Genomic DNA, 23908 nt, shown 5'->3' with positions numbered 1-23908 from the left:
GATATCACACTTTAATCAGTTATTACTATAAAATATCATTAAAAAATTTTAAACTAAAAGCCACCTAGCAGTTGTGTAACTTACTGGTAAATTAGGCCAGAACTACCAAACATAGGATTAAATCCCTGAGCTTTTAAGGGACCGAAATTTTGAATTTTCTTTTCCGGAAATAACGGTAGTTACTCTAAAATAAGCACTGATCAAAAAATTTTCTGATGAGATTCGCCTTAGTCATGCCACTGCATCGTATAGAAGCAAAATGGGAGGTCAAATAAAGAAGTAGGAGCATTGTCGAAAGGAAAGTTTGGGACAAGGTGGGTACAATGAAACCCAAACATGACCCTCGCCAGGGTCCATGACGTTGAAAATGTCCCTTTTTCTACAGCATATTTGTGGCGTCTGAATAAATTTTTCCCTTGATTGTCAAACATTTTCATTGAAAAGAATAATACATAAGTATTGTTGAAATTGATTTGTTGAAATTTCCCCTTCTTGTTGTCTCTCTAATTAATTTTCTAACAGAAATGTCTTTTAAAAGAATCTACAATCCTGGCCAAAAGTTATTGGACTGGCTGGCAAATTGTAGTCTTTTTGAAAAATTACGCTCCCCACCCCCCCCCCCCCCCCAAAGTCAGTATTGATACGCTTATTTCTATTCGTGTCAACTGCTGTTGCCTGGGTATTTTCAAGAAAACCAAAATTGCTGCAGGGGTGTGGAGTTTTGATAATACTATTGGGGTAAAGTTGCATTTTTAGTGGTTTCTTTCTCCAGTCCACTAACCTTTTGGCCAGGATTGTAGTGTAGGTCCAATATTTTGCAAGATATATACCCCTTTGTCATAGAAATCGTGGGTGCACACGAGGGTAATATGAAGTCAATTTTTTGCATCCGCCGGAGAGGAGAACTAGAGCGGAAATAATGCTATATGGAGTCAATTTTAGCAGAAAAGTGTCTTGCTCTCTTCTCGCTGTTTCCTTGACGTTTTATGAGAAATTCTGCGCAGGAGGACCTTTTGTGGCAGTTCTTTGTTTGTTAACTGTCGCAGTCTGCGGAGGAAAGAAACAAGTTGAATCATAGGCCTATCTAAAAGATTTTGGAACATCTAAGGAATGTAAGAAAAGAAGTTAAGTAAAAGCAGCATGGCCACCGCGGCTACCTCTAGAAGTGGAGCTCCCAAACAGGAAGGCGAAAGCGCCACAGCTACAGATGGTGGAAGGCCAACAAAGGCACTCCCTCAACAGCCCTTTGATGACAACGTTTCAGTCCAAAACATCAAAGCGTACCTATCTAATTTTGGTGGAAAGGCAAAGTATTCGGACATGGTCACGTTTTTCAAAAGATCATTAACAGATCCCGCTTCTAAAGGTAAGCACGTTCACAGTTCGTCATCAGTGATGGCCTAAAAGGTCACGATCTTTCTGAACAACTGGCAAAGTTGCCATGTTGTGTTTTTTGATTTGATGACGGTAGAGATCCATTCTGGTAAGCTACTGAAAATTCCGATTTCAAAAGACGTTATTGATTGTTTTGCACGATATCCTGTTAAGAAGTTGTTATTTTAACCGTTGTTATGACTAACTTTCTTGTTTTGACTATCGAATCATGCAGACATAACCGCATGAAAACAATTTTTTTACCTGAGTAGGCCAATGACAGTCACACGATGAAATTTTCAAACCAAAATATCTAAGCAGTAGAGCAATATGCTTTTTCTATTTAGATCTATATTTATTGAAGTCTACCTGAGTAGAAATTTAAGTGTACATCTTAATACTTTTTTTACTTTTGGTATATAAATATATTTTGGATAAAACATTACCTCTTGTTTCTTATAATTTCGTAGATTTAAGATTTTGGTTTTTGTTCTTTTAGCAAGGAAAAGAGCTGATTTCAAAGATATCTTGTCAAAAATTGCATCTTTCAAGACTGAGGATGTAAGTGGTCATCGATTTTTTCATCCCCTTCTTCCATCTCTCTATTTGATGGTCTTTAAATGTGAACAAGAGGAAACAAAGTGTGGGCCAGAGGCTGAAACAAGCCCACTTGCCAAGCTGACCCACTGAATGAATTTGACTGTTTAACATACATTAAAGATTAAAAACTGTTAAGAAACTGCAAGATACATAGGCTAAGATACAGCCTATGAAAGAAATAGAGTACTATTTGGAAGAGCTGTTTGAGCAGCCAATTCAAAGATCCAGCCTGGATTCAGCTTCTTGAATTCAATATTCAACTATGTTCAACTAACTCCCAAGGGTCTGTGGTTTGAGTCCCTGGCATAGCCAAACTTTCACCCAGAGTGAGAAGAGTCATCAGTTCTCTGTAATTCCAGGTGTAGGAATCACGAGGTATGGTCACATTGAGAGGAAGGACCAGGACACTGCTCGATAAGCATAGCTTCTCAGTGTCCTAAAAGCTACCTTCAGATGCTAGGTAGCAACAAATACAAATACCAACTCAACCTTATTATATTGAATCAGCAATTATTGAATACAGGGATTATAACCAAATTTATTTTGAAAAAAAAGCATTTGAATGATTATGCTAGTTAAAAATATAAACTTTTTGTTTTTTACTAGTCATACTATTTACTAGTCTAGACAATTCAAACTGCTTGATCTACTGAGATTTGTAAATGATTCTGATATAAAATGAAATTTTTTTAATTTTATGATATAATTTTTGTGCCTTAGGGTGAAAGATTAATTTTATTACGAAGTCCTAGCAGTAAATGCAATAATTTACAAGGTCACCCGCCAAGACCCCTAAGCAGTCCAGAGCAGAGAAGGGTTCACTTGCTTGATAGAAGATTAGGGTCTGACAGCTCAGCATCAAGCCAGTCTTCTTTGTCTACTTGTGATAGTGGAATTGGACTTGACTCACATGTATGTTCATTTTATCTATAAATATATATATCTATATCAACCAGTCTTTGTTGTTGAATGCATGTGATGGCATGTGCATGCACTGGCACACCCCTTGAGCCAATAATGTGTGCGATTGGTCACACGCATGAGTCAGATATTAAACTTCCAAAAGTTGAGCAACATTGCCTTATTTTTACAATAGATTTTTCAGAGCTGATACAATGCCATATGCAGGCTGAAAAACTGCATACCTGAGGCAAATTTAATGTACGAAAATGTCCAATCTTGAAATCAGTACCTTGTGGCTTGGAGTCTATAAAAGCACCATAAAAGGAAATTTTTAATCATACTGTCTTTGTCAACAAAAATCTGCCAGTCTAAACTGCAGAAAATCTTTTCCAGTGAAAATTTTCTCTTGTCTTAGTTTTGCCCAACACATTTATGTCATTCAGTATAGAAATCTTTTTTGTCACAGTTGGCATATTTGGAAAAAAAACAATCTGCAACAACAATTGTTCAGGCTTAAATAAAATTTATTTGCTAAAGGTTAGCCAGAGGGGTCATGGCTCTGGTTTTTCCAGGATGCCAATCTTTTGCATTTGTTTCAGGTGATATCTTTATGACAGTTTGCTAGTTTTTGTAAGCTGATAAAAAGTATGAAAGGCAGAAAAATTTACATTGGAAAATACCTAACTCAATATTAAGTTAGGTATTTTCTCATGTATGTGTCAGGGTATTTTCCTTAGATTGTATTGCCATCTTCTTTTCTTGCTGGTTTTACCATACAAAGTGGTTTAGGTATGACCATACTCATGCACGCCTGTATGCCTATTTTTTTAGCCCTGGGCTAAACTAAAACACCCTGCATTATCCTCTTTGCCTACACGATCTGTGTTATTTTACATCTTTTTTCATTTTTGTTCTTTTCATTTTCATTCTTTTCACTTGTGTTAAATTGCAACAGAAACATGCAAAGGTAACAAAATCAACTGCTCCAAATTTTAAAGAATATTTTAAAGATTGGAAGGCAATAACTTTTTCTGATGATAAGGTATCTGCTATAAAGTACTAAAAATAAGCGCAATCTAAAAGTGAGTGTAATTTTTAATTCCCGAAAATACATGCAATGCGCTGCAATACACAATCAAGAGCCCACTAAGAGTAACATTTTCAAAAATAAAGCTGATGAGAACTGAAAAATGTTTTTCCTTCCTGCAACTGGACAAAATTCACCCATAAATTTCATGCAAGAATGGGAAGATTCTACTCTTTTCATCCTTTCCCCTCCCCAACATGCGCTTAACATATTCATTTATTTTGTTTGCAGTCAATAGCAGGCAATGTTGCTGCACGAGCTCGTGAATTAGGGAAGAGCACAGATTCTTTAGACGATGATGTATGTATCTCTGTATGAATAAATTTATATTATTGGTGTCCAACATCTGGGAAGCTGCTAAGGCTCAAACCACAGCACCCAACCAAAATTATTGCCATGCTCTGTTTAAAATTTTTAATTGATGCAATAACTAGCTAGGCTTCTTCAACGTCAAAAAGCTACAACGAAAGAATTTTTAAACTACTGTTTTGTATGTAGAACAGGACACTTCTAGGTTGCTTAGCCTCAAAATTTCATACTTAATGCAAACATCACGCAACTGTTGAAACTACCATCTCTATTGTGGTTATTTTATTTAGTTGTTATGTACCTGGAGGTATTGGGAATTTCAATTGTCTATAGGTGTTAACTAAGGGAAATTTTCCTTCGTAATTGCTAGTGGTTAGACAAAAGACAATTTTAGAATTTTAAACCAATCCTAATTGTCATGTAAAGGTTACTTATATATGTTATATTCTTATATATTTATTATATCTATACACATTCTAATATTCATCACCATCTGGAGAATGCGAACAGAGTACTGTGTTGCTAATTCAATCACTGAGCTTACTTTTTCTACTACACAACATTAAGCTTCACAATCAGTTATTTCTTGATATGTTATAGAATATTTAATGATATGGTGTTGATTTTTGTTAAAGTGACTAAATCTTCTTGTCTCGGTTTCTTCGAATAGTTGATGAATGATCTTTACGACGATGAAGGTATGAGGCCTCCTCTGATTTTGTTACATATCATGTTCTTCTTTGATGCAAACCATATTTTCCATGCATTTTCACGTTAACAAGCAGCTCATAGATCAATTTTTGACCTGATTCACTTTTCAATGTGTTGCTCCGAGGTCGGGAATTGATAACAATATTGACAAAAGTTTGTAACCTTGTGATCACTTGCAATAACACTTCCCAAGGTTGGCACCCCCTTTAATTTGCCCTGAACCCCATAATTTGCTAAACTTTAGACTCTACCACGAACCTCAAAACCCCACTCCCTGTTTACCTTCTTTTTATTCTAAACCTTAGAGTAAAGGACTTGTTTTACGTGGCAATACTTGTTAACTCAAAATGATACCGTCTTTACCAGTGAATCATAGAGTATACAGAAATAGATCCTATCCAATTTAGCCTTTAGTAACGATAAAGGTTATGTCTACATTTTCAACTGGAATTTTAAACAAAATGGTAATCTCCCTTCCATGAAAGTGGCCTCAATTTCTCTGTTCATAATCTGGATATACACCAATTCGACTTACGGCCTCGTTTTGGAAATTTTTCAAAACTTCATTGTACCACTCTTTTAAGCTTAGATTTGGTTTTATCACCATAATTTTAGGCTGGATACAAATGTTCATATTGTTTATGCTTGTATTTTGGATTTTACGGAGAAATGAAGTTGGAAAACTTGTAAGGAAAAGTTTGATGAAACTTTACCACTCTAGACGCCAATCACGGTCAAATCCCTTATAAAATTTTTATCTTTATGTCGTTATAAAATCAATCTAGTTAGCAATACCCTGAAGCAAAATTCAAAGAAGACTAAAGTCCTTCCTCTCAATCCGAATCCGAGGTCAAAAATTTTGTACAAAAGAATTTGAAGAATTTTTCAAAATGAGGCCGTAAGTTGAATTGGTGTATTGCATCGATCGAAATGGAAAGTGATGTCTGACTGCATATTTGATCTAAGTATTTGGAAGTGCAATACATATGTCATAAATTCTTTCGGTCAGAAATATCTAGTTTCTGTGGAAGAAAATGCATGTTCAGTTAATGAGAAATTTGGGTAAAAAAGCAATTCATTTACCCAAATCATAGATATGAACTAAGCTAGCATCCATCAGTTTTATTTATTGCTGCCTTTTAATTGAATTGATTTTAATGATCTTTGTTCTTTTTAGGCGTAGATTATACGGTTGCAAGTGGGCAAAGTGAGGTATGTTAAAATTGTGGATCATTTCGTACATTCTGCCAATACATCACTGACTACCACTTGTTCGCAGGTACAAGGAGAATCGAGAAGTGTTTGAGAAGGTGAATAGAAAACAAGCAGAGCTGAAGGTGTATTTATGAAGGGCAATGAACCCTTGTCCAAATAGCTTGAAAAATGCCAGTTCAATTAGGTTTAGGTCTACTGTTATTTACTGTCGCTGAATTTTAACGTTTCTGTTCAGTGTTCAAAACGACCCCAACTATGGTTACAGTCTGCTGATTGCGGTAAGCTTAGTGGAAAATTCACCTCGGAGCATAAACGTCCCATTGCTCTCTTTCAAATACTAGCCAGGATATCATCGTTGTTACAGTTTCTTGAATATTTTATCAAATCCTTTTTAACTTTCGTATGGCTCACAAAATGTTTTGCGTCTACGTTCCCTTCATCTTCGGCCTCGGTTATTTTGATCTAGGCTAACTGCTCAACGTTAGGTAGCTCCAAGCAATTTGAGAATGAATAATGTCAGGCTTAGCATCACAATTTTAAATTTCAAAGACTCACCAGAAAAATTAATCTATTCTTATAAGAAGAAATATTTACAGTCTCCAAAATCTTTCCGCTGGACCTCCTGCTGTTAGGCTTGCCAGTGTCCCCAAAACTTCCCACCCTAGCCATTATGCTCCTGCCATTTTAGAAGTTACACAATTTATTAATTTTGCATATTGCTTATGAATTGACTCACTGTGACTTCATTATCGAATGCTTGTCCATGCTTCCCTACTAGAGAATACTTCATTTTTTACTATGGAGGCGCTCGTGGACGGCTGTCAAAATCAGATCTCTGTGGTTTCTGATGTTTTATGTTCTAAGTTTTTTCATTCATTCGAATATGATCTTCTTGGTCTATTTTGATAGCTTGTTTGCTCTCTCTACTCTCATTTGCTTGACCCTACCGTGATAAGATTTTTGCAACTTTATCGTCGTTACTGAAAAAATTCTATCATCCATGAATAAAGGAATGAAAAATTTTGTTCCTCTAAGAAATGTTTCGTCAAGAATTTTAAGGCTATCTTTAATTTTCAAAATGAATGCATTAAAAAGTAATGAATACAAATTCTTACCTCAAAATCTCAAATCGAGGCTATATAGGTAAGAGGTTTCATGATTATAACACCCGGCAAAATTCATTCTATGATAGCTCTTATCAAGGGTCCTGAATGGAGATCCTGAATTTCTTTCAGCCATTCCCACTTTACCATCAATCCAAATAAATTTTTTCAAGATATTTCGTCATCCATGCAGTCACATTTTCATACTTTGATGTCTTTGACGGTCCCTGTTCCAATAAAAGCTTGTGGTACCTCAGTTTAAGCTCAAAAATCTATTTCTGAAACTGCTGACATTTTACTTCATTCCCTCCTTGACGTCTTACGCATACCTCTTTGAACGGAATTGCCTAGTTTCCATACTGCTCGAACTGATAGTCATAAATATGCATGACTAATAGTCATAAATTAGCATGATTAATTATTTCAAGGGTCAGGGCTAGGGTTAGATTTAGGGTTAGGTTTAGGGTTAGGTTTAGGGTTAGGTTCAGGGTAAACTAATTACGTCATCAGGTCGAGCAGTATGGAAACAAGACAACTCCTCTTTGAACGGCCTACCCTCTTGCCCAAACTTCATTGATCTTCGGCCATCAAGAAATTGACCGTTCAACAACCTAACACAAATGTCATTTTCATTGACAATAAGCTCCTAACAATTGTGTCATGTTTTGATTTCTTCGATTCCAATCCCTTGTTCTATATTTATTTCTAAACGCCCGCGAGAATAAACATTGATATTGCCCTTTTCCATTTTTGTTAACTGTTTATAAAAATATTAAACTTTGATTACGTTTTCCCACAAAAAGATTGCCGCAAATTAATAATATGCAAAAAAATTTCAAAATACTAGGCTTTCTTTGCAGTCACATATGTCACACAAACGAATTGTCAATGGTTCATCCAGCCCAATCTCACATGTGTGCGATTTAGGCCAAGAACCATTTCATCGCATGGCCGTCTTCACCAAACCACTTTCAATTGCAGAAACACGTGCTCCAGTGCTCTTAATAATATTTCGAAAATGCGACCCAGTAGATATTGATAACTTGTTTGTGGTGTGAATCCCTTTATACAAATTGAATTGATATAAAAACCGACCAACTCTGTTGCCATGGTTACCCGGTGACTTTGTACTGTTTAAGAAATACCAGCCCACAATTTCGTATACTTCTGTTCATGATTCTACGGATTTCGTTTGCTTGTCCGCACATCGAGACGCACATCGAGAGTAAACGAGATAAATTTGAAGCTCTCTAGCTCTGCACGAAATGGTTAAGGTAAGATTTTGGGCTATCTAGCAACTCTTTTTTTATAAATTCAAAGTTTTGTCCTGACAGTATTATCCGGTGAATCAAAGACAGTTAAATGTACCGGCTAAACTTGCTACCAAAATGGCAGTAGGCTTTAGTTATTTCTTATCAAACCAATCGAGGTTCGTATGCCAGATGATATCAGCCAAGACATTGTTGATTTAGAATTTGTTGAGGTCTTTCTTATAAAGTTGTGGTTAAAATATTTCTTTATTTCAATACACATAATTTGAACGGGGTTGTCGGTTCTCAAAAGCCGATGAAAGCTACTGAAAACCTTGTAGTACTTTTTGCCATGTTTTTCAAAGTTCGCCCGTTTTGGATTCATTGTCTAGCATATTTTGGTCTAATCTGGCATTAAGTTCATAAACTTTCACGAGAGACCAATCTTATCACAATTCTCCTTGATGACAATACCACTCCCACTCAAAGTCTGTATAAACTTAGCTTTGTTTGTAATTTTTTATTTCAATCCCATTCGCTGTTATCCTAGAAAAGCAACATCGAGATCCCTTCTTTTTTATTCATGGCTAGTCAAGTAATTTGAGATCTCCAGTAAACGGAAACCAAACTAAAATCTTGTATGGAATTCAAATCATCCCCTGGTCGTTATCGTTGCAGTTCTCAATGTTCTTTTACCTGCTACAGTTATCTTCTACCTTGGCCGTTTTTATAAATTATTCATTGTAGTCAACATGCCTAGCTTTGTTTGAAAATAGTGATCAAAGAAATTCTTAAGCTTTCTTTGTCATAAACATTGTATTTTTGTGTTGTAAAAATTCACTTCCCCATTCGACAACTGAACATCGGCGCGCCAGAATGCAAACAGGCGATTCTATTGCTGACAAAAGACATGTAAATATATTTGAACGGCACAATGATTAACTGGGGGCCATTCCTACCCACCAGTCAATTTTGACAAATATTGACCCATTTTAAACCTTTAACATACCCACCTGCGGCATACTGCCCTGATATGAATTTAGTAACAGACCAGGGACGCAGCGAGGCCAATGCCCCTGGAAAACAAGACCCCACTGCACCCCTATCTGTAATCGAAATAAAGGTTTTAAATACCTAGGATTTTCCGGCAAAACTTCTGGTAAATAAAAGATTTTCCGGTAAATACCTAGGATTTTTGTTTTCTTTAAAATGATCATAAATTATGTTCAAAGAATTTAAAAAAAACAGCTTTGCATTTACTGGTGAAATATAGTTTTTCTGAATTCATGGTAAAGGTACAATCCCGGACAAAAATGGTTGAGACTTTTCAAGGAAAGCTTATATTTCCACTTTCCCCAATTCAATGTTGAATGCATGATTTTGAAGAAGAAATGATAGAACTACAAATCCAACATTGATTCGGGGGGGGGGGGGAAGGGAGATTCGAATTTATAGGGGCGACATTAAGTAGAAAATTGCAGAAATTGCATTTCGTCTTAACAATTTTGTCCGGGATTGTAGTCTGGTTACGGAGGCAGCTTGGGTAGCGGGATAAAAAGGATCATGTTATCAACCCCTAATAAAATCAACTAGAGAGCCATAAGAGATATCAAGTCAACATGATAGTGAATTATAAACAGTTATCGAATCGTTTAAAGCTTAGGATATCAGAGAACCTACAGTTCTAAACTAGAATCTAATAATACATTGTCACTTGGACACCAGTCCTTTCTGGTAAGCCGAAATGTATCCCTCGGGGGTGGACCCATCTGTAGGTAGTTATGCGGGCTCTCTAGAGACCATTGTATTAACAAAGGGACAATGATGCCGCCCCCTTCACGAATGCCAAGTAATTGCCATATGACCAGGTGTTCAAAAGCCGAAATAAGAAGATGGCCTTCTGCCTCATATTTTTTATGGGTTGTAAACAGCCCCCTACCCGCCCATTACTACCCTTACCCCACACTTGTTCGCTTTACGACACTCTCACCTAGTGTCTATATAATGAATACGAAAAGCCTGACCAATAAAGACTGTTAAAATTTCGGAAGCATTTAATCAATTAGCTAAGAAAACTACCGTTTTGCCGGTCTTTCATATGGTCGGTCGGTCTGCTAGAGTTGGTGACTATAAGTTGCCTTCTGTTGTGTTTAATGCGATGAACTTAATATTTTTAGTTCAGCAAAGAAGAAAAGAAATGGATGATGTACGCAACCCTGTGCGATTGTCAACAATTAGCTGCTATGATGGATAAAAACCCTGACTTGCCAAGCAAACGAGATTTTGTCACCGTATGTAATCCCCAACTGTAGTTTTTTAACTTACCTAGGCTTTTATTGATATGGAAAACTTCCCATTAAATAATTCCAATTACCTAGTATTGAAATTCGTCTTTCGCTATTTACTTTTTAAGCAAACCCTTTGTTGTTGATAGGCCCTCTGTAACGGACCCCTCTGCAACGGACCCCTCTGCAATACGGATATAGATTTTCGTCAGTCTTCGTGAAGACACTCGTTTCCTTAAACTAAACGCTCCTATTCAAGTTTTAATTTTATATATATAAGTATTGGAGATTTTTCAAACTGTCAATAGTATTTGGATCATTTCTTTGAATTCTCGAAAACCGTCGACAACAAAAGAAATATGTTTTATAGTCTCCATTGTGTGATATTTCAACTAAACGAATGAAACATAAATTGCTTTTTACAAGTTTCTAATCCCTTTATTTCTTTTTCTTTTTCATGCTTTGGTATAAACAGGGGGTAAGTAAAGGCTGTTTCTCAATGTATTCACACATGAAGTTTTTATCATTATAAATTTTTGTTAATTTATTTGAAGTTGGCTGCTTTAAAAAATAGCGCAAAGTTACTATGGAAGGCTAGTCAGGTGGAAGCTGAACGTTTCATTAACGGCCATTCCGCAGGACACTATTTTTCAACCTGTTTTATCCACAGCACACTTAGAAAAAAACACGGGGTACCCCACCAAAAAACAATGTTAGAAAATTAAACTCTGTGGCCTACATACATAATAATATAAAGTATGTATTCGATGAGCACGACCTTATGTATATTAACAATATAACAGCATGCACTTCATCTCGCACTTCATGACAGGCGGGTAAACTGTAATTTTCGTTAATTTTTCTCGATTACGTAATTTTTTCTTCAGCCAATCCCCTTTCATCGCCAATAACTGTTCCAAAGAGTTTTTGAAGAAGTTTTTACTATTGTCTTGTTTTCTTGTTTTTCATGTTGCCACGTGCTATTGAATAACGAGCAAATACTACTTTCAGTTTGTAAGTATTCTTACCATTGTATATTAGAGAAAAAAAGTTAAATTCTTTCTTGCATGCATTCATCTGGTGTAATCTTAATAGCTTACCTATCTGTCTTGTTTTTTTGCCCTTATGTTTTGATATACTGTTTTGTATGATTTAATTTCATCTCTTTAAATACAATGTTAATGGACAATTGACCATGATAACATCTTAGGATAGCACCCACCCTGATTCCTGACTGCTTTCAGCCCTATTAGGACGGGGCTTAGAAAATCGTAGAAACCTCGTAAAGAAAAACAAAATTGTGTTATTTTGAGCCAAGGTCCTGATAAGTAACTCATGAAATCGTGAAAATTGCCACTTCAGACAACTAACCATGACGTCAGCTTTTTTATATTTCTGCCATTGTGATAAAAAAATGATTGCCATCATTTTAGATCACCTCTCTAAAACAACTCTCCCGTTTTTTACAGACAGCTTTACATTGGGGAGCAAAACTTGGAAGGCGTGACATGGTACGGTTGATCGCTGACTCAGGTGCAGATATCAATGTCAGAACGGTAGGATGTTTTTTCTCATTTATTTCACATTTGAAACGATAAAACGTATCATGTTTCAACTGTGATAGATATCCATATTATACACTGACAGAACTTTGAATAGGCCAAATATATATTTTTTTACTTTGACGGATACAAGATGCAAACAAAACTTTCTTCATTTTGCATAAAAGTCGACCTGTGTCCAATCACATCATTGCATGGAGGGTCTTATGATAAAATAAGTTTCTTTTTGTTTGGTTGCCTTTCAATACATTTTGCGATCGCCATGTTTATATCCGTTGAATTAAAGTTATCAACAGCCTGCTGACTAAATGCTTTTAATTTTTCCCCTAATGTATATACTTTGCATACATTTGTACAGCAAAGGACTGTTTTATTTTTTTCGTGGAAATTGTGACAAAAATCAAGCAGTCACCCAGGAGAGGTTTTCTCTACCAGCTGACGTTATGTGCACCCAAAAACGTGCAATTTCATGTCTCATTTTTCAAGTTAACTCCTTAATGAGTTCTTCTGCTCGTTGCTTAAATCTAAAAGTCTATTGCATAAAATTTACAAATGTTAGTCCAAGCCTTCACTTGTTAAGCATTTAGCCATGTTTTTTTAAGATTATTAATTTACAATATGTATGTAGTAACAACCAAATCTAGTTTGTTGCTTACTTATTTTTGTTTTCTTTCCATGCTTCGTTTGATTCGACCAAACAGCACGTAAGTAGCTAATTTTCTTATTTAGTTTTTCTCTCGAAGACACCGCTCATCAATAACTTTGTACATCAGCGTTTAAAGAATTCCGAAATTGTGACGTCACAAAATCTATTTTTAGAATTGTCAAATTTGGACCGCATAACATTTGAAGAGCTTTATTACATACCTCGAATTTACAAGTTCTACTGAATTTGTTGCAAATTAGCTAAGATGTGATAACATGAGCACTGACATTTTCTTCATCAAGTCACGGGTATGATATCCTTGTTTTTCAAAGTCTCGTGAGATTATTATGAAAAAGGTTGTTGTCTGTGCTTGTAATTTGTACTAGAAATTGCTCTCAAGAAGATATTTAACTGATTTTTTTCAATGCACATTTCTTTTTTTATGCTAACCGATTTTTTCTTTTTCATTTCATCTATGCTTGGATCGAAACATACAGGGGGTAAGTACTCTGAACACTTAACATAATAACGCCAATCTGTTTATCCTTCACTATCATATAATGGCGCATATAATATTAGACAATCGTAATTTTAGCTGGGTAATTGTTGCTTATATTTTTTAAAGCAGCATTCACGCCCAGATCATAGTTTTACGTGCTGTACTCCGTTCACCAATGTTAAAGCTGCATATATTGGTACAGGCCAGATGAAAATGTTGATAGATTAACCGATTAGCTAGTTTTCTTTTATTTATGAAAGGAGAAAATAATTAGGGAATCGTTGGTTGTCTAGGGTAAGTATGACCTCTATAACGAATATGACATCCAGAATATGTTTTCAACCTGGATTGGTTATGCTTGTCATCAATCCTTAGTTTCTTAATTGCCTCCCTTGCCAGAAACATTCTGGAACAGTAGTGCAATACAAATCTGTCAAGTAGAATTACCGCAAGGAATTAGTTTCATTTTCAAAAGGCGCCATATCTTTATAAACTGTGAGGTCGTCTTTCCATCGTTGGTGTCATCACTCTTGTTGTCGAGTTTCAGTTGAAATCATTACTTTTGAGCCATCTCGTATTGACATTTATAAGAAATTTTTGATTGCTTTTATCCAGGGACAAACAGCATTACATTTAGCTGCAATGCAAGGACACGATGCTATTATCAAAATGCTTATCACCGATTACGGTAAGATTATTTTGAAAGTTGCTAATCATCTTATTGCTATTTTTAAAGTTCTTATTACCTCAAGTCTGAATTCGTAGTTCCAAAAGCTCTTACATCCACGAAAATTTTCGTTTTTTTTCAAACCTCGCAATAAATAATATCTTATCCTTTCTTAACGCTCATTCTTTTAGTCAACTTTTTGTAATTTGAGCTCTCTTTGGGCTCGTAAAGATGTTCGGATTACAAAGTGCACAATTTACACGAGAATCTTAAAAGGTAATAGATTTTGCTGCAGTTTTCTCTCATTCTTTGTTTTCTAGCCTTTATACATATAATCACAAATTGCACAGCCAGGTTTCTAGAAGTTTAATGTTTTACAGGCGCTGACGTTCATGTAAGAGATTACGCAGGCAAAAAGCCAAAGGATTTGGTCAAAGACACAGTAGCAGGAGATCTACAAAGTAATTTTAAAATTATCTTAAAAGTTTTATTTCTAGCCCACATTAAAAGGCAATCTTCATTGACCATATGCAGCCAAGGTAGCGAATAAACGTTGTTTGTATGTTTTAGCATCTTATCCTTTCAGCAATATTTAAATTGATAAAAATTGAATTATTGTTTGATGCTATTTAGCTTGAAGATACACCGATAGAATATATAACTATGAAGAGGACTTGGAATCAAAATGAGAAGTTATTTTTTAAATCTCTTGAGATCGGGAGTAAAGGGGAAAGGTTAAAAATAGATGACGGTGAGTAATGGTCAAGTCCAAATTTTACCGAGGGGCCCGATAAATTGGAGTTTGGATCGACTTCTTACGGAGCCTAAGTATTGTTGAAAGTGATATCAAAGGACATTGGAAATTTGAATCTGTAGTCCAAGATTTTTGTCAGTGAAACAAAGGTTTAAAATATAAACGGGGGATCTTTTAAACGAAGGAGGTTCTATTGTCGACTTCAGAGTAAGTGGCAATTTTGACCTTTCACATGCGTGTTAACTTACTTTTCTTGGAATTTCAGGAAAACTTGGAAGATCGCTAATACTCGGTAAGAGAAATTATTTCATCAATTCTTTGTACTTTTTCATTTGTTCCACACGCCGAAAAAGAAATAAATACTTGAAATTGAATATCAATCATATGGTCAGATTTTAGATTACAGAAATAAGTATATGTTATCTTTATTTCTTTCTGTATACATTTCTATGGCTACATTATATCCTTGTTGCTTTTACAAAAAGCCTTTATTGATTCAATTGCAATCCCAAGAAGATGATAGGAAATTGAAGTTGTTTACTTATTAAAATCTTTTTAATCAAGTAGTTATCTATTATATAATCAGTTTTCAATATATATAAAGAGTCTACAATTTACATATTTGACATGATTTGATCAAATTTGTATCTTAACCCTGATTGGATTGTTTTGATTGATTAATTATCTTTTCCTTTTAAATTGATTTGCAATAAATTAACTCATGATTCTCTTTATCTGCAACGGGTAAACTCGTGTTTTTAGCTATCTTTATGATTTTCCGATCAAGGTTCGTAATCATGGAATATTTTACACTGTGATTTTCGCTGATTTATGTCGCTACTTGTTCACAATCAAAGCTTAGCTGATTGAATTGTTTTGATCTTTGATTGCCTGATGAAGAATCACATCTACTGTCTGACGATAACAGATCTAACCAGTGATTATTTGATTTGTTGATAAACGAACAATATGTGATTTCCAGCCAGACAATGCGTTATTTCAATACTCCATTGATTTCTGCGAGTGATTCCTAATCCAAGATCTTGTCTACACTGGTTGTTAATCACGATCTAATGATTGTCTGTTGTATCTTATGTCGTGCAATCGTTGTTTAGGATGGTTTTGCCTCCTTTACTTTAACCTTGTTTTGTGTTGATTCTTTGATTCATGAAATCAGTTCGATTTTGTGTTGATTTATCAATCATGGTGCTTGATTCAAGTGATTTAGACAATGATGATAGTGCTCCAATCACCGAAAATCCAAACAATGAAGCTGATAAGGCGAATCGTCGAATTTCATTATCGTGAATGATTCTTGCCTAAACGAAAATTCTTCTTTATGGCTTCAGATGGATCCAAGCCACTGCGTCGATACTCAAATGTTTGCCTAAATCCCAAGCTACGAGCAAAAAGAGAGACACACCGAGCAAGATGGAGACGAAGTCAAAGCGATTCCATGCTAATAAAATAAAAACTTCATTTTTAATGTTTTAAACATTAAATGCTTATCATATGGGCTAGCATCATAGCTAAAACCTTTAAAGCCAGGTCATCAGTCAAAGGACATGAAGCAAAGGTCAAAGAAGACTACTGAAACTCGAGGTCTTGTGTGATTTCTGTCCTTTGACCGATCTCGGCAGATCTTCTACTTGAGTTCGTTTTCTTCTTCGTAGTGAATTTTGTATTTCCATGTTTCTGTCATTTTACTTTCTTTTGGATCCTAAGCTTTTGGTGTGCACATACTGCACTGTTTTGTTGTTTCAGTGTACTGGATGTTAAACTGACTCCTGTCAATTTTTGCCAAGTATACGTTGTCGCCTATTTTCAGACATCTTTAATAACACTGTCGCATATCCTGTGTCTAATTAGTGAATTGTGTTCAGGAGGTTTTGTTATAGCTACTGTTTTCTTTTTGACACTCACTGTTTGCGATGTAGATTTGAGCCTAGCTTATAGCTCAAAGATTGTCGACTGTGGGTAATTTCTTCAACTCTTTTGATCTGATACTGTATTTTCCTATTCACTGAGAGCCTTTTGCAGGAGAAGTTTAGTTAAAAGGCTTCCTGTACAAAAGCCGTTTCTTTACGACTTTCTTACCACATTGTTGTCAAAATCTTTGCTGGCATTTTTACCATTCTTGAGATTTTGGCTTCTTGTTGGAAAGCGCCACCGAGCATAACTCAACTTAGAAATATACCCATTCCAGGCCTTGCGATCTTTTCTTCCTGTGATATTTTGAAGTAGGCCTTTTTAATAATCATGTTTGATCTTGCCATTAAACTTCTCGGCTGCAGATCCCGATTACAAACCGGTTGTTCGTGCCAGTTTTCATTTTGAACAAGATGGCAAAAAGAGTCGAAAATTATCCAAGGCAAAACAAGCAGGTTTCTTAGAAGACTGAAGCTCCCTGCCAATACAGAACTTCTTGTTGTGTTTTTAAGTCATATTCATAGATATTCTATTATTGTATCTTATAGATTTATGGTTTTGAATAAATATATACTGAAATTAATCATAATGTTCTTATGTTAACGTATTTAATTGCCCAACGCAAGTTTCATTTGTTTTCTTGACGAATTATTTAAATTATTTATTAGATATTCTTGTTATCATTTGAATGAATTTAAGAGTTGTGTTTTGTAAGTTTTGTTTTTAATATAATTTATTGATTATGCAAATATAGACCCATGCTAAGATATTCAAGAAATACCCATTATTTGTTTCATAGAAAATCCAATATTGGTTTATTTGTTTAACCTTGCGTTGACAATGGTATCTCTTGCTAGCCTGTTTAAATATTTAACCCTTTCCTATCCCAAATATTACCCAGTAATCTGGTGTGTAAGATAAGTTTTACTGTCACGAACTGTGGAGTGCTCATGATGTGACCGGTCTACGAAATTGATGATTCAACACAATCAGCAAGGTCACCAGTTGTGATCACGAGCATCAGTTTTCATTTTAAATCTTTATCATCAATCATTATCAGTCATCGTCCAATCATCGTCCGTCCTTATCAGTCATCATCCAATCATCGTCCGTCCTGATCAGTCATCATCCAATCATCGTCCGTCCTGATCAGTCACCATCCAATCATCACCAATCATTTTAAGTCATCTTCCAATCGTCATCAATCATTATCAGTCAAAGTTATCATCACCAATCATAAACAACTAATTGTTCGGATACATTCCCCTATCGACAGCAGCTAAGGTCTTATATCTGAAAAGGGCCTACATTCCTGTTCTTTCGAACTAACTTTTTGCCCTCTGTTGACTCACACTTCCTTTGACCCCCATTTTGCTGCATATTCCCCCGAAATGTAAAATTTAAAAAACCCATAAATAATTAGATTTACTAAAAACGATCTTTGTTAATATTAGTTATTCCCATAATAATATATTTAGGAGGCGTGCTTAACAGTTATCCGAGTTTATATTCCGTTTAAATAATTCTGTGTATCGGAATTAAATGCAAAAAGTTTTGAGGTTATGAGATGTTTGGAGTATTCTTCGCATGAAATCTTTCGATATAAGAGCAATGCCTGAATATATTTTGGATAAATCTAGCAAAGACTAGGGAACTGTGAGACAATATGATAACAAGGAATTTATAACCTGTACGATGTATAGCATTTAAAACCCACAAGAACACTAGCGATTTTGAATGGCGGAATCTCTGTAAAGCGGACACCATATAATGTCCCCTTTATACCTGTTCACTTTCTACGGAGTCTTTATTTGAGTTTGAATAGAATAACATTATGTCTCTTGACTTACTGTATGTTTTAAAGATGTGTCCGCATTATAGTATATCCGCTTTACAGAGATTCGACGGTAGTTGCTCTAGAATTTCCCCAAAAACGGCTCAACCCAAAGCAGAATTTAAACCTGCAATATTCCAATCGTCAAGGTGTTTTTATTTGCAAAACAATTAGTTTTCACACCTTAGGTCGCAACATTCTATTAACCTTGTAGCATGGAACACGTATTGAGGGAAAAACTGCTCGTAGGCCATAATATGACAATACCAATCAGATAATTATGCTAAGATATGTGGACAATCGCGATATATGGGTATTATTTTTGTAGAAGAAAGCGTCTTTGTTCTGTTTGCCTAAATTGCATGAGGCTAAGCCCAGATCAGCAAGCTGATACTCCTTTAAAACCAGTAGATCTAGAAATCGATATGATTTGTGAAAGAGGCCATGCTCCAACAGAGGCTGAGTTTGTATTGGAAATACATTTCTGAGATTTCATCTTCGGCAGGCTAACAGATGTTTCTTTGCTGTGCTTGTGCTACAGACATAATATCGAACAATAGCGGTTTTCCAACTTGCTTTGCTGTCCTTTCAAAGACAGTGTGACCAATGAACAAACAAAGAATCCTTCTGTGACGGTTGCGGAAAGAAGCATCTGCCACACAGAATTACAACATGGTTAATGGCCAATCGACGCCGGGATGAACAATTTTGTGTTTGTCGGTGTTCTATTTGATGGTTTCGCAATGTTACGAAAAGGAAACCCTTTGATACAACTTGTTTGAAACTGATTGTTAGAGTGATTGCCTGATTTACATGTGATTTCTTTGATCATGACTGTCTTTGCTTTACGATAGCCTTGCTTTTTCTATCTGTATTTCTTATATCGTTGAAATTCCTTGTTTTCTAGATCCAAATATGATTCATTTGGTTTCTGGCGTTGTAAGATCCGGAAAAGATGACCACTTTACCCGAATCGACGCAGCTGAAGGCATTGATGGATCAGTCACGCCAGAGACGAGAAGGAGGCTGCGCACAGTAAGTCTGTTTTTGTGTCGATCTACTAATTTGCTTCTTGACAGCATCTCCTCTCCAGGTTTGGTCTGTGAGCAGCTGAAAATACACCGTTATGTTATCATATTCTAGCTATGACCCATTTGTTATCCTAAAAGTCTTAATCTGTAAGGATAAGTAAAGCCGCTTTGAAAAAAGCAAACATTTAGTAAACTAAAGCTTTTCGTCTGACACTGTTCAGAGTTTAAAACGTCAGGACATAAGACCGAAAACTCTGCGCTAGGAAATATATATACCCAGTTGTGGATTGAAATAGGCCAATCAGAAACACGAGCACATGACTGTTGAGGTTGACCAATCAATGCCGCTTGCCTATTGAGAATGTTACCAATGGAGTCCTAAGGTGAAAACGAACTCCTTTTGTCTACACAGTAGCGGTTCTTTTGTCTAAACGGTCTATGTTATGACTTTTTAAACTCTGAAGAGTGACAGACGAAAAGCTTTAGTTTACTTGTATGTTTGCTTTTTTCAAAGCCATTTTCACGTTTTCTACCACCAAAAGATTGTTTGATAAGTAAAGCCTTGTTTTTACTAATGAGAGAAAGTTATGAGTTCTGAAAACGATTCGATTCGCTCAAAGCAGGTTATGAAATTACGAGTCAGGGAAAATCTCAGCGTAAATTGAATTTTAATTTTGATATCACAAATGAAGGAGAACTTCAATTCAGGTTAAGAATATTTTATTTTGTTACCCTTTCATGCCGGTATTATCTATTTGGTTTCGGTAGCCCTGTAACACTAGAATTCTTGATCGTCGTTGAGTTCCCCGTCAAGTAAGAATTAGTTCATCTATATGAATATTGCTACGAGTTTAACCTTTTTCATCATTCATGATGGGAAAGATTCGATAATGGCGCAGACAATAATACATTGCGTCTAATTCCTGTTTAGTTGAATCACTCCAATGAATTTAGTTGAAATGAATTTACATATATTTTTAATAATATGTTTATTAGTGACCTGCACCATAAAATGTTTAATTATAGATGTCATTTTTGAAAAAGAAAAAGAAGTGGCCCCCGGAAAGGTAAGTACAGTAACAGTTTTTTACAACCTTTTTGTTCAAAAAGATGCTAACCCCCTTTTTATCGACGCTTAAAGTGGAATCTACTGGAAGTCTTAGTCTATTGTACCAAGTCAAGTCTTATGGCAAGCCTTGTAAATGGTACCAAATTAGTTGTCATGTATCTGTATTTGCTACTACATATCTTCGGAAGGTATTTTGAAGGACACTGGGAAGCTGTGCTTATGGAGCAGTGTCCTGGTCCTTCCTCTCGATGAGACTACAAACGGAATTAGAGGGAATCCTTCGCCTGGGATTAGAGAGAATCTGCGACCCATTGCACTCTTAACGATAGTTTCGAGAAAGCAGAATATCCAACACTGCTGTCAAAGTTTTGCGATTAACCCTCCATTTTTGCCCCTTCATTGTTATCTCTTCATTCATGCAGCAATCTGGCATTTTATTCGCTGACTTTTTATGAGATAGCCCTCTCTTAATTTTCTTATTTCCTTCTAGGAACGAATCTGATGACGAAACTGACAAGAAACAGCGCAGACCCAAATCGTCAATTATTCTTCTCACGCCGGAAGCATCAAGAAAATGCAAGGAGCAGTCGAAATATTTAACATCCTTTGAAATTTGATTTGATTTTCACTGAATATGACTCAATTTGAATCAGAAGTAGATCCAAGACAGTAGGCCTTGATAAATTCCACCACAGCTTTCTACCAAGCCCATTAACGATATTTGTATTTTACTTTCCACGTTTCTTGAACACATATATAAAATTTTCACTTGACTTATGAAATCTATTAAAAAAAACTGATTTTCGAATTTCTTTCTTTCCTTTCATTATCCATTCTCCAATTTTAAAATTAAAAAACTACCTTTCGTAGGTGTGTTTCAGACCTCTTCTGAATTATGCTCCCATTGTCAATACTTGCCCTTTAGCTATCAGCTTTAATGCGCAAAAATTCCTTGTCGGTTTCAAATTCCGGAGCAGGAAGTTCGTAGCAATCGTTCTGTATCCTTGAATAATGATCTTATGTTTACAATGAACATTCTTCACTAAACTTGCCTCCAAGAAACGTATCATGATCGAGGCTTTGCTCTGGGTCTACTTCACTTACATACAGCATAGTTTAATTCGTTACATATAATCTTGCTTGCAGTCTTTTAGTTAATCATAATTTTGAAGTTACAACGTCACATATTGCCCATGTTTACCCGTCATTAGACAACAGCTGCTGGCAGCTGTTGGAAGTGTTTCGTGAGCTATAAAGTAGTTTTTTATTCAATGCAATGTGCAGCCATGCAAAGCCAGCTCACACAATGCCACCAGTGCCTAGATATATTCACGGCACCATATGATACCACTGCAACCATTACCAAACCATACCATACCGTACCATACCATATCATACCAAACCATACCTTTACCATACCATACCATACCATACCATACCACATCATACCATACCATACTATTACCATACTATTACCATACCATACCATGTCAAACTATACCATTACCATACCATTTCATACCATATCATACCATACCATGCCATACCATGCCATACCATGCCATACCATACCATACCATACCATACCATACCATACCATGCCATACCATACCATACCATGCCATGCCATGCCATGCCATGCCATGCCATGCCATGCCATGCCATGCCATGTCATGCCATGCCGTGCCATAACAAACGTAACATGAAGTGACATAACATACCATGATACAATATAGCATATAATACCGCCCCTATCATACCAACCATGCCATTCCGTAATATAACATACCATGCCATGCCACCTATAGAATACCATACCAAACATACCAGTCAAGTCACATCATACATCATCATCTCATATCATGTCTTACTTCACAATACCTCTGACCATCAAATAATTGAATGATGTAATTTTTGATTTAACAATACTTAGAAAACTAAAAAGTACTTGTAGTCCCTCATGTTGACAATTTGAAGTTGTTTCAAGCTAGATGTTATTTTTACATACTGAGATGCATTGTCTGCCAGAAAAATTTGAAGAAGCTTTTGTGTAGCAATTGCCGTTTGGTATAAACTACCTTTTCTGTAGAGAGTTTTGTATTTATTTTTTGAATAATAGCTGTTTTGTGTATTCAACTGTATTTATATATGCTGCTTGTAAATCGTTGTCGTGTAGTGTTCTCTTTGTAAGTCAGTGGGTTTTTGCTGCGGACAGCTTTCGAGGTATATTTTTGAGAATATATTTTAATAATTACCTAAAAAGGATTTTTCTGGTAAATTTTTCAATTCATTGATTCACAATCTTCCAATTCTCGTGTATTTTTTGTTGTGTATTTTCTTGGCACATGTATTGTTGGATAAAGCCCAGTTCCTAAACAGTTTGACCAATTTGATGAGGTCCATAGTTGGCCAGCCACCTCCCTTAAAACTGTGGGCTGATTGAATTTATAAAATACAACCATATCTTAGGGGTGTGAGTAAACGTTTTTGGGCTACGATGAAGACTAGCTTACCTTAAAAATCTCAACTTTATATATATATCAAACTCCACATGTAAAATCTTCAAAAAAACAAGCTACACTGATTGGACAACCCGAGGTGTTTACGTTTCTGATTGGCCTAATTCGATCCACATGTGGTTATCGTGCAAAGTTTCTAGCCTAGAATTTTGTAATTAACATATATTTTCAGTATGTTTCAAAATGAACGCCATTTTCAAAACAATTTTTCTGAAGAGAAGTCTACGTTGAATTCCCTTGATAAACCTTACTGGCCCCCTTTGGGACAGAACTCCTCCGAGGATGATTGCTTCTTTTCTCAAGACTGCCATTGTATTCATAGTAGCAATTGAATGCATGCCTCTCGCCTATTTTTATTCTCTCCTCTCTGTTCATTTTTCTTAATTTTATTCCATATAAAGAAACTGCATTCTTTGTGCAAAAGGTAAGATCCCCTTGATAGTCTCTGAACACTAACCTCCCACGCAAAGTGGTCAGCGAGAATTCTCTAGTGACACTTGTCAAACGTCACGAGTTCAATGTCAAGAGAATTCTTAAAACAACTGCTTATAAAAGTCGAGT

The 23908-nt window shown here is 35.7% G+C and overlaps 1 protein-coding gene across 1 annotated transcript; it reads left to right on the top strand.

Annotated features, from left to right (window-relative positions):
* The first annotated feature begins 962 nt into the window (after positions 1–962).
* LOC135690795 (uncharacterized) lies at positions 963–18462 on the top strand. Its single transcript, XM_089114708.1, has 14 exons — positions 963–1366; positions 1874–1935; positions 2695–2886; positions 4196–4264; positions 4944–4971; positions 6162–6196; positions 10730–10843; positions 11313–11851; positions 12307–12393; positions 13101–13545; positions 14160–14232; positions 14592–14672; positions 15231–15257; positions 17260–18462. Exons 1-8 carry the CDS (start codon positions 1141–1143, stop codon positions 11367–11369), a joined length of 783 nt encoding a protein of 260 aa, XP_088970834.1. The 5' UTR covers positions 963–1140; the 3' UTR covers positions 11370–11851; positions 12307–12393; positions 13101–13545; positions 14160–14232; positions 14592–14672; positions 15231–15257; positions 17260–18462.
* The last annotated feature ends 5446 nt before the right edge of the window (positions 18463–23908 follow it).

The sequence above is a fragment of the Rhopilema esculentum genome, chromosome 4, assembly GCF_057945365.1.
Source record: "Rhopilema esculentum isolate cy_ngs chromosome 4, ASM5794536v1, whole genome shotgun sequence".
NCBI lineage: Eukaryota > Metazoa > Cnidaria > Scyphozoa > Rhizostomeae > Rhizostomatidae > Rhopilema > Rhopilema esculentum.
Note: the sequence above shows the minus strand (reverse complement) of the source record. Positions and strands in the feature narration are given on the sequence as shown.